Genomic DNA, 14,415 nt, shown 5'->3' with positions numbered 1-14,415 from the left:
GAAGACGGATGATTAGGTGACTTTGAATGTCACATGGTTGTTGTTGCCAGATGGGCTGGTGTCACTATTTCAGGAACTGCTGATCTGATGAATTTTTACACAGACCTCTTGGGTTTACAGAGAATGTCTCAAAACAGAGAAAAAAACAACGAGCCACGTTTCCTGGTCTGAAATTCCTCAATGATGACAGAGGTTAAAGTCATGGAACAGTCATTAAATGATCACTCATTGAACAATGTGCAGTTCACTTAACTTAGACACCGTGTTCCCTTTTTTTTTTTTTAACGCTCCAAAGTTGCAGAAGCTACTGTGAACCTTAGATCAGATTTAAAAACGGAGGATTGTAAAAACATCACTATCCTTTTATAATGCTGATGAAAGTGTCCTTTATGACAAGAGTGAACCTGACTGTACCCACTGTCAGCAGGATAATGGACCATTACACACGGCTCATCTTAGACTGTCTTCTTCAATATGACACTTGGGTCACTGCACTTAAATGGCCTCACCTTTGGGGTATACTGCAGCAATTGAAACATTTGGAATGCAATGGCATGTCACCTCTTAAGACTAAACCCCCGGCAGTGTTACAGAAAGTTCATGTAGCCTCATATTGTGGCCAGTATGAACAACAGTACATATGCCTGGATCGGAGATTCCAGATTTTTGCAGTGTGTTTAGTAGAATACCGATGCAGAGAGAGAGGTAACGTTTTGTATCAAATGGAAGGTCTAACCTGCATGCAAATTTATTTCTTGCATGCTCAGCTGGACAACAAAAACAGAAGCTCATTCAAGGTACTTCTGAGACATGATGTTTCCTTTATGAAATATAGAAATGTTTCAATGGAACACATTTTCTGTTGCATGACGCAATTAAGTCACTTTTCTTTGATTACATTTGTAATGAATTTCAGGCCTACATCATTTTTGTGTGTAGAGACCCAAGTCCTTGAAATCTCCAATGTGCCTTCAAGATTTGTTCTGTTTTGACAATTGATGCATTCGTTGGCCTACAATTAATATAAAATGGAAAAGTGTAGAAAAGAATACAAAACACTTTCCCCCCCCCAAAGCGTACACTTCAGACTAGCTTAACAGAGCCATTATCGATACCCAAAAATAGATTGTAAATTTGTTATTGGAATTGTAAAGTTTTATTATGGCTCACAAAATGGTGCACTCTAGTAAAGTTGTTTTTAGTGCATCGGTTGGAGTTATCACAAGCCAAGAGTTGATCCCTGCAGACAATTGCACAGCTTGAAAGCTAGTTGCACAATTGCATTTTTTTTTTTGCCAGGGATGTGTGATACATCTTTTCCTCGGATGTGTGCCCAGATTATACTCAAAGCTTTCTCCGCACAAGCCATGAAAATATTGTTAGTTTTTATATTGTGGGACAGTGGACCACTGTAAAATGTAAGTTTTAGTACCGGCCTCTCAATAATTTGTTTTACTTGCACTTGTAAAACAAATCCGTATCAAATTACTTGGGCATCTTTGACATTATATTGTTGAGTGCTGCTTTCAGTCTGCTGTTCAAAAGCAGCATGACCTTGTTAATTGCTCTCGCTTCAGTTGCTCTTAATGCTGCAGATCACAGATACTTTCCAGCTATAAATCAGGCCTAAAATGGCAGAAATAAATGTTCAGTACTCGCAAACTTTCCCCTGGACTCCAGTTCAAAAGTAATTTAGTGCTGTCTTGACCCCCTCCCCGTCCCATGCTATGCAAGTGGTATTAAACTGTAAAATGTAAAACCAAAATTATAGTTATTAGTATAGGATGTGTTATGTTGTTTCTAAAATACATTGTGTCAACATGTTTCAAGAAGTAACACAAATGTCAACTAAATGTAAATATTCATTTGGGATTATTAATCCTCAACTCAATTGTTGGTTCTCATAATCAAATTGAAGGCAGCTCTGATGAGGCTGCGTAACACAATTATCATCTGCCCTGTTCCTTTTCCAATTAGTCTGGCAACATAATGGAGCCAGATTGAAATAGTTGAAATAAAAATGGATGTCATACCCAAATATAAAGAAGCAGGCTAACCTTTTTTTTTTAATAAGGCTGATTAGAAGGCATATAGTCAAAAATTGTTTAGCATTTGTAGGAACCTCACCACTTTTGCTCCAGCAGATAAAACTTTGTCGAGTTTCTTCAGGCATAGTTTATTGTTTTACTCTGACCTTTGAGCCATGTATAGCTTATGATGAATTTACTCGCACTGCGGATGGATACTTGACCAGTCATGCTTCAATCCAATTTATCTGGTTTCTGTCAAGTTGACTGTGCCTTTGAGTCATTTATTTAGTCAGTCAGTTCAAGCAGCAAATCTGTTCCTCCGTCTGACTGAAATTTCAATCTGTGGTTTAAGAGACCCCCACAAGCCAAATGGAGGCTACATTATTTGTAAATTACAATTACAGGGCCAGTTTACAAGGTCACAAAAGTTTATTCAAGAATAACGTGGCCAACATGCAGGGATGAATAGTCACGAGGCTATGATGGTCGTTTTAAGGACTTGAGTTTAGGTAGTTTAATTGATACGTTTTGAATCAACAAAATACTTTTTATTACTCGCGATTTCAATATCACCAAAATAATTGTGATTATTTAAATTTCTATGATCATCCATCCCGAATACCTGTTAATAGTTTTAACCCATTTTCGTTTATTTCCAGTTATTCTGATCTAATAGTTTCCTTTTTTTCTGTTTGTGTAATTTACATTGTTGCATCATCAAATCTCATCTTTAAAGCCCATACAACTCTACTTGAATACCTGTTAATAGTTTTAACCCAGTTTCCTTTATTTCGAGTTATCCAGATATAATAGTTTTCTTACTTCTGTCTGTGTTGTTTACATTGTCGCATCATCGAACCTAAGACATCATCTTTAAAGCCCATAAAAGTCATTAAAGAAAATTGTATCAAACACAAGAAGGGTATGTAACCACACAGTGGTCCACAGCGGTTAACATGTATGGCAAAACAGGGAAGAAAAGAAAAGAGACAGGAAGACAGGTTGGCTGAACGCCCACAGAAAGGCTAAAGGAGCATCAGTCAAGTAGTATCAGGTTGGAAAAACTTGGAAAAAACCTAAAACAACAACCAAAATGTAAATTTGCAACAACAAAAAAAAGAAAAGGTTGCCTGTATTCTTTTTTTTTTTTTTCGTGTGTAAAGTGAATCTAAGTTTGTGAGTAGATATGCTTTGAGAATAGTTTTTAGGCTACATAAATACTATAGACACCATCACTTTTACAGACTGCAGCAATATGACCCTTAAGCGCTATCTGAAGTATCACTGCCATGCTAATCATTGTTCACTAACAAGAACCAGTATTGCCCCCCCCCCCCCACGGCGTTTTATCTAAGATGATAGTGAAAACCTTTTACTGTCATGCAGAATGTGACCTGTCCTTTAGAAATGCTTTACTTGGCGCAACCCAAATTACAGTATTTTCTGCACTATAAGGTGAACTGGATTATAAAGCGCACTTTCATTGAATTTTTTTATTTTACAAATTTGTATAGGGCGCATCGGATTAAAAGGCGCATAGACTAGAAGCTACTGTGTTAGGCATCCACTAGATGGAGCTGTGCTAAAGGGATTGTCAACCCAGTCAATGAGGTAAAAGAAATGTCCAACTCCCATTCCGTATGAAAGTGATACGGTTTGGCTTCTTACTTGGTCCAGCAACACCACTCGTTTTTGATGGTCATAAACTTTGTTTAGTTTAAAAGAAAAAAAACGAGTGCCTGCGTTAATGCGGTGATTAGCTTTTTAGCTTTAGCGCCGGCTTTGTGTATGCGCAGCCAAACTTGCTGCGGTGAGGGGGTGTGGTCACTGTCTTGTTCATCATGTGCGGTTCACTGTGATTGCCTCCCAAAAGTTTAATGTCAATCAAGCGTTGGAAACAATATTGACAGTGTTGAAAAAAAAAACACCCAACCAAAACTATTTAAAAGAAAACCAAAAACAGTTGTCTGAATGAGAATTTTTGCTCATCCGCTGGATTTTGAGTTTGTAATCGCTACTGCCACCTGCGGGCGAAAAATAAAAATAACCATTCACAGCTCAGTGTGATATTGCCTTGAATGCTTTCTGTCATTCCACTAGCATGCCCTAGCAATATGCTACGGTTGCAGAGAGAAATATTACGACATTTAGCATACGTTTCAGTTTCATCCATTGTTGTTGTTTCAATCATGTTAAATTTCACCGCTCACTCTCACTTGTGGTTTCGACCGAAAAGTGGTCAAGCGTTTGGTAACTGATAATAGAAACAAGTGTTGTGCTATTTTCAGTCATCGCTTCTTACCCTTAAAGTAGAAATCATTTTGTGTGTCCCTTACATCGCTTCTATCTACCACTCAAATGCGTAACCAATGTTTACCCGAGTTCTTGCCCGGCGTTGAGTTTCAATCTTTATTTTTCCTCACTTATCATGCTTTTCTTTTTGGAGCCTTCCTCCAAGAAACTGTGGGTGTCTGGGTCGTGCTCGACGGCAGAAGTGGTACAGTTCTATTACAGCAAAATAATGGCTTACGTTGCTATGACAACGAGCTAACATGAGAACGCGCTTAACGTCATCCGCAGAAAGAGCCCGGAAAATTCAAACCCGATCCAGTCTGAAAACTACTTTTCATACCCATTGTGGGCAGCTTAATCTGCTAATCTGCTATTTATGAGACGTGTGAGTCACAAATGGCCAAATGAAAAGGTTATTGTGAGCATATCCCACGGAATGCAGCTTTAAATATGTACCGATACTGTGACAACAGCCCTTTCCACAGTTCGGCAAAATTAAAGCCGTTATCTACAATTACAGTGCTACCGTAATAGCAGCTTTGACAACTGAGTAGATCACAGATAGATCATGTCGCCTTGTTTGATAAGATTGTAAGAGGATCTCTAGTTGACTCTGCCTCATGTTGAGCTGCCGCTGGGAGCAAGGGAGGCAGTTATTTAAAGGTTAATGGTTGCCAATGCCCTCTTTCTAGTTAGACATTTACATGGAAACACAGCAACTGTCGGTGGTGCAAACAGTGGAGCAGTTTATTAGTCGCTCAGCGGTGGCCTGTTATGTTTTTGTCAGGAGAGGCCTGACTCTGCGGGGGTATTTAGATAAGCATGTGCAACGTTTGGATTTCACTAGTAGAGTCTGCCAACATGAAGATATGCCACCTTCCAAAAGCAAGGCCAATTCCTGTTTTTTTTTGTTTTTTTTTTGCTGTAACCAGACTTTCCACTGATTGGATTGGCCACAGCAGATCGTCCAAAGAAAATCATCATGCATTTCAATGATTTGTCAATTATTTGGTCTCAAATTCTTTGTTGTATGTGGGCTGAGCTGTTCCCTTGCAATTTTACATTGTTAATCCCGACAGACCCGCACAAAAATGCGAACCAGTCTGTTGACTGGCTGTTAATCAGAAGGAAGAGATGAAATCTTTTGGTGAATCAGCGTGCATAGACGGGTCAAAGGAAGAGGAAATGATAAGTCTTTATTCTGCAAATCAGCGACATTCTTGGAAGCAAAAAAAAAAACAAAAACTGGCAAAATGTATCAGTTTGTACCATTGCAGTGCTCTTGACTGACTTTTTGCACCAACCTCAAGAAATTCGCTTCCTTGTAAATTTATCTGAATTATCCAAAGTTGATTTGTTTAAAAAAATGTTAATTTGTTGGTTTAATTTATCCGTGCCAATCAAAACAGTAACAGGCAAAATAATAAATTCCAGTAGATAACAAGAGATACATAATCAACCTTTATATCCTCCTTATTTTATTTTATTTTTGCTTAGTCGCGTGCTGTGAATTTTTTTTCCAGTGTGAAATAGGTGCCTTGAAAATACTGTAGTTGTATGCAGAATGTGATTTGAGAAATAAACTGATTATATAAGAAGGAAACCAATTGATGAATTCTCTTATACTTTCTTGGAAGAATCCCCTCATACTGTTTATGTTGTTTAATGTTTGCGGGTGGTAACTTTTCAAGGTCAATATCTCGCACTTTGTTTACCACATTTTTTATGTTAAATTATAAGGAGTTGAGTGGCCATATTATTTGGTACATGTTGCATTTTGAGAGCTTTAAATGTTGTAGGCTTGCATTGGGTTTTGGGTTCTTCCAGTATTCTCCACTGACTTTCCTCCCTAATGGTCTGTGATCATTTTGCTTCGACTGCACTTTGTCACCCGCATCAGCTTTCCACTCTAGTTGTAATTGGCAGCTTAATGGCTCACTCCCGAAGAATCGCATTGCTTTGCACTATGTCCAAAGAAAGATGAGCAACTTGTTTGACATTATGAAGGTAATTTTATTTGTATCAATATGAAACCTAAATTGGGCGATCATTAATAGTATTTGACAGTCTAAGTGCTCTGGCTTGCAGTAGGAATGTTATTTCTGATTTCACTGCAGCCCAGCCAACTTTAGTTTCAAAGCGTGGTTTTGGCACTCTTTTAGTGGTTACATGTGCTATAAAAGTATGAAAAAACCAAATGAGGTTTTACAGTGCTCACTCAGAGTGTAATATTTGCATGTATTTGCATTTGGGAGCTTAAGATCAGGGGATGCTTTGAGATTAATTGTCAATTTTTGTCTATGTGAAGCCCTTTGAGACCGCTTGTGATTTAGGGCTATACAAATAAATTTGACCTGACTTGACATGTCAGCGGACACATATTGACGGAGTTCTTTTTATGTTGTAACAGAGTTAGATTATATCTGTAGTCTGTTTACCCACGTCTACAAATGTGTCTACATAGAAAGGTATTCGTTATCCTCACCACGCCATTGGTCTGTTGTGCTAAAAGACCATTTCAGCGATTAATTTGCTACAATGCGGAATTGTTTTCATAGCTAAACCAAGGTAAAAGTAATCTGTCAGTAAAAGTGAGGAATGAAACAGTGCAGTAGAGTATTATTTACCAGCTGATGTCTCACAGAGGCTCTGATGCTGACAAAGCAACAAATCAAATCTCTCAGATTCCAAGGGGAAAACCAACGATTTTGAATGTTTCAAAGCTGTGTTCTTGCTCAGTCTTTGCTGCTTGATAATAATCTCCATGCAGCACAACACCCCGTGATTTTTATTTGCACAACTGTGACATGTTATTTATAGCATGTACACTTTTCATTTTCTAGAATGGGTTCGTTCCTTGCACTGCATGTCAGGCATGTTTTGTTGTTGTAGATGCAGCACAACCAAAGTCATTGTATTGAAGCTGTTGCTCATAAACATTCCGTTTCGTATTATACCAACGTAAGACGACAACTTTGAACCGCGACTGACGTATCGCAGACAAAAGTAGTGTCTCGTATGACATTTTGTGTTGTCTTGAAGCATTGCAGCCCAAGTAGTGTGACATGCTATTGACTGCTGTTCCACTGGAAAGTCATCCATAGAAAGAAACAGGCACAGAATTAAAAACACCCGACAGTTTTGTCTTTATCACACCCAAATTTTATGTGAATGGTCTGTAGCCCGTTTTGCACAGATCAAAAATAGCTGCAACAGAACCATAACGGCAGGTAAAGATAAAATATTGGAAGCATTGCCTATGTCGTTTATGTAATATAAATAATTTTAGTGCTAATATTGATCCTTTAGGTAGACCACAGGTGACCAGTGTTTCCCTATCCGCACAAAATAGCTGCCTCTTGATATAACCTTTTAATCAATGCAACCCTAGCCCTGCCCCCTGGTTAGTATTTTAAAATAATAAAATATCTGATTATAAATGGATGTCCGTTTTCAAATGTGTTACTTAAATGCTGTGAATTGTTACTTTCCCAGCACTGTTGCTGTATAACTTGGCTTCTGACCTCAGCATTTGAGCTGACGGCATATTAAGTTGCCACGCACATGTCCGTCTCGTGCTTTTCTTTAGCCAACGCTATGTTTAAAACCACACTAAAATCCCAATTGTTCTCCACACCAGCCATCCTGTCTTGGTGTTATTGTGGAAGATCTGCAATATATCACTTCATCAACATTTGCCCTTTTGCTTAGATTGTAAGTAGTGAACGCTCCACCAAAGCTACGTGAAGTTATTTGCTTACTTTGACACCAGCTGCGAGGTGCCTGGCTGGACTCCATGATTTTGCTCGACGAGTGAAACTAGTTTCCATTTCCACTTTAAACAGTAACATTGTACTCTGACATGCCGTTCACATTTGGGCCCATAATAAAAGCACGATGGCCTCCATCTATTATCCGCATATCAAGATAGCGCTCTGTGGATCTCTAAAACTGTTATACAGCCTAAAAGATTAAATGTTCAATATTAACTGGAGCAATGTACTACTTGAACATTCCAGTTAGATCTATCAATGTACATTTGCATTAATCCCTTGTTTTAATTGTTTCTCACTTCTCACCATCAATTGCCCTTGTGTTGTTTTGCTTTAAAAAAAATCTGGCTTCATATTCCCTGTAAAGTGAAAATGTAAATTTCTTAATGCGGAGAACAGCGCTTAAAATAGTCCCGCCGAATTTGAATGAATATAAAATTAAATCAGCCTTAAAAATTATGAAAATTCAAGTGTTGTGTTTTCAGCTCTCAAACATGTGGGCATGACTGCTAAATGAGCTGAAAACATTTCATGTTAAACTTTCATCTGTCAAATTCATTCGTACGTCTATATACCGACACCGTTCGATCTGCTTAAATCCTTCTGTGGTTGGAATATAACTCAGAGTTGTTGTGGGGGCTTTGCTCTCTGCTCAATTAGACTTGATGGACACTGAGCCCATTTTAATTTGGGGTTGAGTGGATGGATTTTCAATTGCATCTGGGTGCGATTTTAGTCATGCCACAAAAAAATCTGGGAACTTGAAATGGTACATTTTCAGCTATTATCGTCAAACGTGTCAAGTATATTTCGAAACAAATCTTTTAGCGTAATAAACAACTAATTGATTATCAAATTAACCTGAAATTAACTTGAAATGGTACATTTTCAGTTATTATCATCGAATGTGTAAAGTATATTTTGAAACAAATCTTTTAGTGTAATAAACAACTAATCAGACTGAAATATGTGGCAGCAAATCAGCAAATTTTATTGGACGGTTTGCTTTGAACCGAGGCCCAGCCGTGATGAATAGTGTGCCCTCTCGACCAACTTTCTGAGACGGTGTGGCTTGCCAGGCTCCATGATAATGGCCAGTTGCCGTGATGGGGGAATTTCAGGCTCATTTCACCGCCACCCACCTCTGCCCAGCTCAGCCGGCCATCAATAGTGGGCAACCAAGATTTTTTTTGGGTGACCACAGCAATGTGACATCCGCTACCCCCTGGGATGGATCTTTTTCTAAGCCTAATTTTACCCCGAGCTCTAAGGCAGTGCACCGAGACTTCCCATGCGTTGGGGATGGTTTACCAGGATTTCGCACTGGGTGAACGGGGGCGAATTTCATGCTCTAAAGGTTTTGGCTTGCATCAATGTCCTGTTATGGCCATATTGTTTTTGGCGACAAGAACCTTTTGTATCAGGGCAATTTGTGGGACTTCTTATGAATTGAATCCAATTTCATAAACAAATGTGTTTGCATAAGAAAATCCATCCTCTTCTTCACTAAAGGGTATCAAAATGTTCTCAAATAATAGCACAGAAAAAAATCAAGGGATTTTTTTTTACAATAAATAAAATGTGCGATTAACTGTGACAATACAAACATTTTATTAATCACGTTTAAATATTTTCTAGTTGTTAAGATTAGATACATTTATTGTGTATGTATCTTTTCATTATTACACTGCAAAACATTCTGTGCCATACCTAAATGTCCAGTTTATTGTAAAAATTGGAAATCAAAACAACATTTGCGCTGAGCCTCAGGAGGAACATCACTGTGATGATTCTGGTGAAGAACACTGTCTTGTCTTTCTGATAGCACCGTTTGAATACCTGCAGAGAAAAATAGTTCTCAAATGGTCTTGTTTAATGTCACCACTAATCCGTGCATTGATTTTGTTCTCTGAATTCCACCCAACAGTGAGGGAATAGTTGGGTCTTTAACTAGAATGGTCTTTAACTTTTTATAAATGACAAATTGCGGAAAGAGTTGAAATAACTGAACTTTCCCAGGGGAGCAAGTAAATTCCAATATAAATGCTCTGCACATAGTGTCCAAAATAAATGCAATTGGAAATTTAATTCTACCTAGATTAATAGGAGTGTTAAACTCGGATAATGTGCACTTTCTATTTTCCTCACACATCTCTCCCAATGATTCTTTATCAAATAAATGGAAGTAGTCTACGAATCGTCTTTTGTACTTTAACCACAAAAGTTATGAGAAGAGCCCATTTTGCTTGGTAAATGAGTCTTAAAGTTCAAAGCAGATTTCACCTCATGTGGTCCCTTGTCATAGCTAACGTGGTGAAACTGGATCTGTGAAAAAGGGCAAGCACTGTGGGTGTTGCGCAACCTGCATGCCTTTTGCTCAATGAGAATCTCACTGGGACATTTCCCTCAGTGGGGGCTTTTTCAAAAACGGCTTGCATGGCAGTTCCAGCTGAGGGCAGTACAGTAGGTCAACTGCTGATAGAGTTACAACCTCTCCTTTGTGGGGGTGTTGGACAAATTAGACCCCACAACTGTTTTCATAGTCAAACAGAGACAGCTGCATCGCAACACCCCCCAAAACATGCTATTGACTGCTGTTCCACTTTAGAGTCATCTATAGAAAGAAACAAGGTTGTCTTTATCACAACCAGATTTGATATGAATGATCTGGATGAATGAATGATCTTTTTACACATCAGAAATAGTTGCAACAGAGACAGAAGATAGATTCCTTTGATAACTCAACTCAACTTTATTTCTAAACGACTTTAAAACAGCCATTGCTGCACACAAAGTGTTGTACATAGAGTAAAAATCTGCAATAGAATAAAAAATAAAAACAAAAAAACATTCCTTTACTCAGAACTAGAGCTGTCACTATTGAATACTTTTAGAATTGATTGCCGTTAAGTATAGTATGCTGACAAATGACCGTTTTCACTAGTATGCCAAAGCCAAGTGTTTATTGGCAAACATATTGTAGTTGCATTTTTAATGCATACTGAACATACAGTACCTTCTAAAATTAGTGTTACCCAGTCCTGGATTACCACCATGGATGTGTGTAGTAAACTATGCTGGTGACATACCACAGTCACCACAGTATTGTCAAACTGCACTGAAGATAATTGTGCAAGGCAGTCACCCAGACAAGTCCACAACTAATAATTCTGATAGATAGATAGATAGATAGATAGATAGATAGATAGATAGATAGATAGATAGATAGATAGATAGATAGATAGATAGATAGATAGATAGATAGATAGATAGATAGATAGATCATCCAGCCTTTGCCGCAGCAAATATTTATCACTATTTTGCAACACCAACCTGTGCAATTACTGACCTAGATTCAAGCGTTAGCCATAATGTAACATGAGATTCTATTTAAGGTAAGCCATTTCGAACATTTCGAAGGCAATGTAAACCTGAGAAACAGAGCGAAATGAACCAATCAACAAAGGGCGCACGTGACGACAGGAAAAATAAAACACTTATTTTGATTTAAATGTCAGTTGCTGGGATTTTAATGACTCTGTGTTTTCTGTTCATTTACAATTATTGAGTTTATTGCTGAATGAAACAAACAATTATTTAAATTGTAAATTGTAGGTATGTGCTGCCAATAGCGTTTATACCTACAGAAAAGGCTTTGAAGGCCCTGACTGCACCCCACTGATACACGCACGCACAACACACACACACACACACACACACACACGTAATAAGCACTTGACAAGCATTTCTCACTAAATCCAATGCATGAGTTTGGTTTTGCTGCTAGTGTGCACACCCACTTATTTTCTTCCTCATCTTAAGTGTAATTTGATTTATTTTGCAGTTATGCTGCTCAGCCAGCCATGTCAGAAACCGAAGGAAGTTTACAACATAGTAAATGCTCCAAGAACTGGAGCCCTTTGAAAAATCCTAGCAGGATAAAAGCAGCTTTTCCTGATCCTTTAAACACTTAAGAAAGGTTTTTGAAATGGTTGATAGCAAATGTGACTTGATGGCTGGATGTTCACTTGCAGAATTAGACAGCAGGTTTATATTTTTATATTATTCACAGCAAGTTGTGCAGATCTTGAACCTTTCACCATCACGCTGCCACCACAATGTTTGAATGCTGGCATGATAAAATTTGATCAAATACCTTTTCATATTTGTGTCACAAAGTTTGCACACGTTACAAAAAAATCAGCTTTTGTCTCATCAGCCCAGAGAATATTCCTCCATGTTTCCTGGCAAATATGAGATGAGTGAGGTTTCTGCCTTGGATCACGCCCAAATGAATGCCATGGGTGGATGGATGGGTTGTCTTTGGAAAGTATTAAAATTGGCTTGATGTTACGAAATATTTAAGTTCTAAATGTACAACAAAAACTGAGATAGAGGCAAACACCATTTCATACCACTATTGAAAATTAATTTGCAAGCCACAACATTGCTTAGCACGGACACATATTTATTGACACCTTATGAAGGTTTTCATCCAAAAATGGATCCATAAAATCTCAGTGATACCAACTGATGGGATGTATTTTAATTTAACACATTTAACAGATCACATTAACTAATTGAAACATACCAGAATGTATCATTTTTTTATTTGATCTGAAATATTTTAACCTTAAGTCCATGTTTGTACAACAATTCTCTTTGACATAAACCACTTTAATTATTTACTTGTTTGTTTTAAAACCCGATCATGCAAGATTACCAGTGTCAGCTTGATTTGAAAAAGCACGACTCCATAAACAACATGTGAGAGTGTATCATAGTGACACTAACCGCAATGCCTTGTGAAAATACAGCCAGTCATTCAGAACAGTGGGGCCACATTGGCTGTCAAAGCAGGATTTAGGCTACATTTCCCACAGTTGTCATGGTAACTGGGGGAAGTGATTATGAAGAAAGGGTTTTTGTAACACCAGTGGGTAGTATCACAGGGATTTGCACAGTGATCATCTCAGAATGACTGGCTTATGGGAAAACATTTTCCTTTGTAACTAATGAAATGCTATTTGCTGGATTATTGATGTCTGCATTCTTACATATGATTGACTATATTGAATTGTGTTTTCTTTTCAGAACAAAATGTGGCCAAATGGAACTGGAACGATTAGACCGTGAAGATTATTTAACCCCTGCCCCTGAGTCCCAACCGTCCGAGATAGCGTTGGACCTCACTGAAGCAATCCTGGGCCGTTGGCACTAAAATGTCCCTAAGTGGTGGCACTGCAGGCGGGAAAGGTGTGGACTCTAATGCGGTGGACACTTATGACAGCGGGGATGAATGGGATATTGGTGTTGGAAATCTGATTATTGACCTTGACGCTGACTTAGAGAAGGACAAACTTGAGATGTCTAACACCAAGGACGGCATGGCGGCGCCACCCAGTGCAGTAGCAGCGTTGCCTGACAACATCAGATTTGTGAGCCCAGTGTCTGGCTCTCAAGGCAAGGAAAGCAAATCCAAATACAAGCGCAGTAAAAACTCCAAGGACAATAATAGCAAAGCTTCAACTGGAGATGGGGCAAAAAAGGAAACTCCAGGACGGACTCAAGGCGAGCCAACTGGCACCGCAACAAATGCAGTGGTCGCAGGCAGCAATTCGACCTCTGGGAAGAACATTGAAAAAGGGGGCAAAACCTCCAGAGGTGTTCTGAGTGGGAAGAAGGACAAAGAAGGGGCTCCGGGCAAAAGTAAAAAGGACAAAACAGAGGGAGCTGCAGTTGTTGCAATTGCTGCCGTGGAGAAGGAGGTAGTGTCTCAAGTTCAAGTTGCTCTGGGGAACTGTCGTAATGCACCCTTCGAGGGCACACAATCAACGGACTTAGTAGAAGCCAATCAAATTGGGAATATTGCTCTTGAACCTGTTGGGATATTACCAGCATTAACCACAAAAACTGAGCCAGAGGAGATTGAAAACGGTAATGCTGAATGCAAGGCCTTGAAGAAGGTGAAAAATGAAAAGGTATGTCCTTTTTTTTTTACTTCAAACACTATAATGCATACTTTATTATAGTTTATTGGTGCAGACTGATTGATTTGAATTGATTTTACCTTTTTATTTTATTATTTGGGATTTGCTGAATTTCTTTGTCGTTACAAGAGTTTCTTTAAAAATAGGTTTCCTTTTGATATACTACAAAAAAAGAGACATTTTAAAAGATATCAGCATTATAAATTGAATGGGTTTGAAAGGCAATAACAGCACATGAAGTGACTAAACCCATTATAGTCGGAGTGAGGACGTGTGCCTTGGCCCTTGACGTAGGAAGCAGACGGAGAGTTGGGTTGGTGTAGGTAAAGG

The 14,415-nt window shown here is 38.5% G+C and overlaps 1 protein-coding gene across 2 annotated transcripts in view; it reads left to right on the top strand.

Annotated features, from left to right (window-relative positions):
- Positions 1–14,415, top strand: part of LOC119120144 (zinc finger protein 609-like) — a 63,852-nt gene that overhangs the window by 6,971 nt on the left and 42,466 nt on the right. For both annotated transcript variants that reach the window (XM_037246770.1, XM_037246768.1), the window contains exon 2: positions 13,190–14,076. In XM_037246770.1, coding sequence (XP_037102665.1) covers positions 13,318–14,076 — 759 coding nt within the window. In that variant the 5' untranslated portion in view covers positions 13,190–13,317. The remainder of the gene's footprint in view (positions 1–13,189; positions 14,077–14,415) is intronic.

Source organism: Syngnathus acus, chromosome 3 (genome assembly GCF_901709675.1).
Source record: "Syngnathus acus chromosome 3, fSynAcu1.2, whole genome shotgun sequence".
Lineage (NCBI taxonomy): Eukaryota > Metazoa > Chordata > Actinopteri > Syngnathiformes > Syngnathidae > Syngnathus > Syngnathus acus.
The sequence above is the reverse complement of the archived record's forward strand: the minus strand, read 5'-3'. Positions and strand labels throughout refer to the sequence as shown.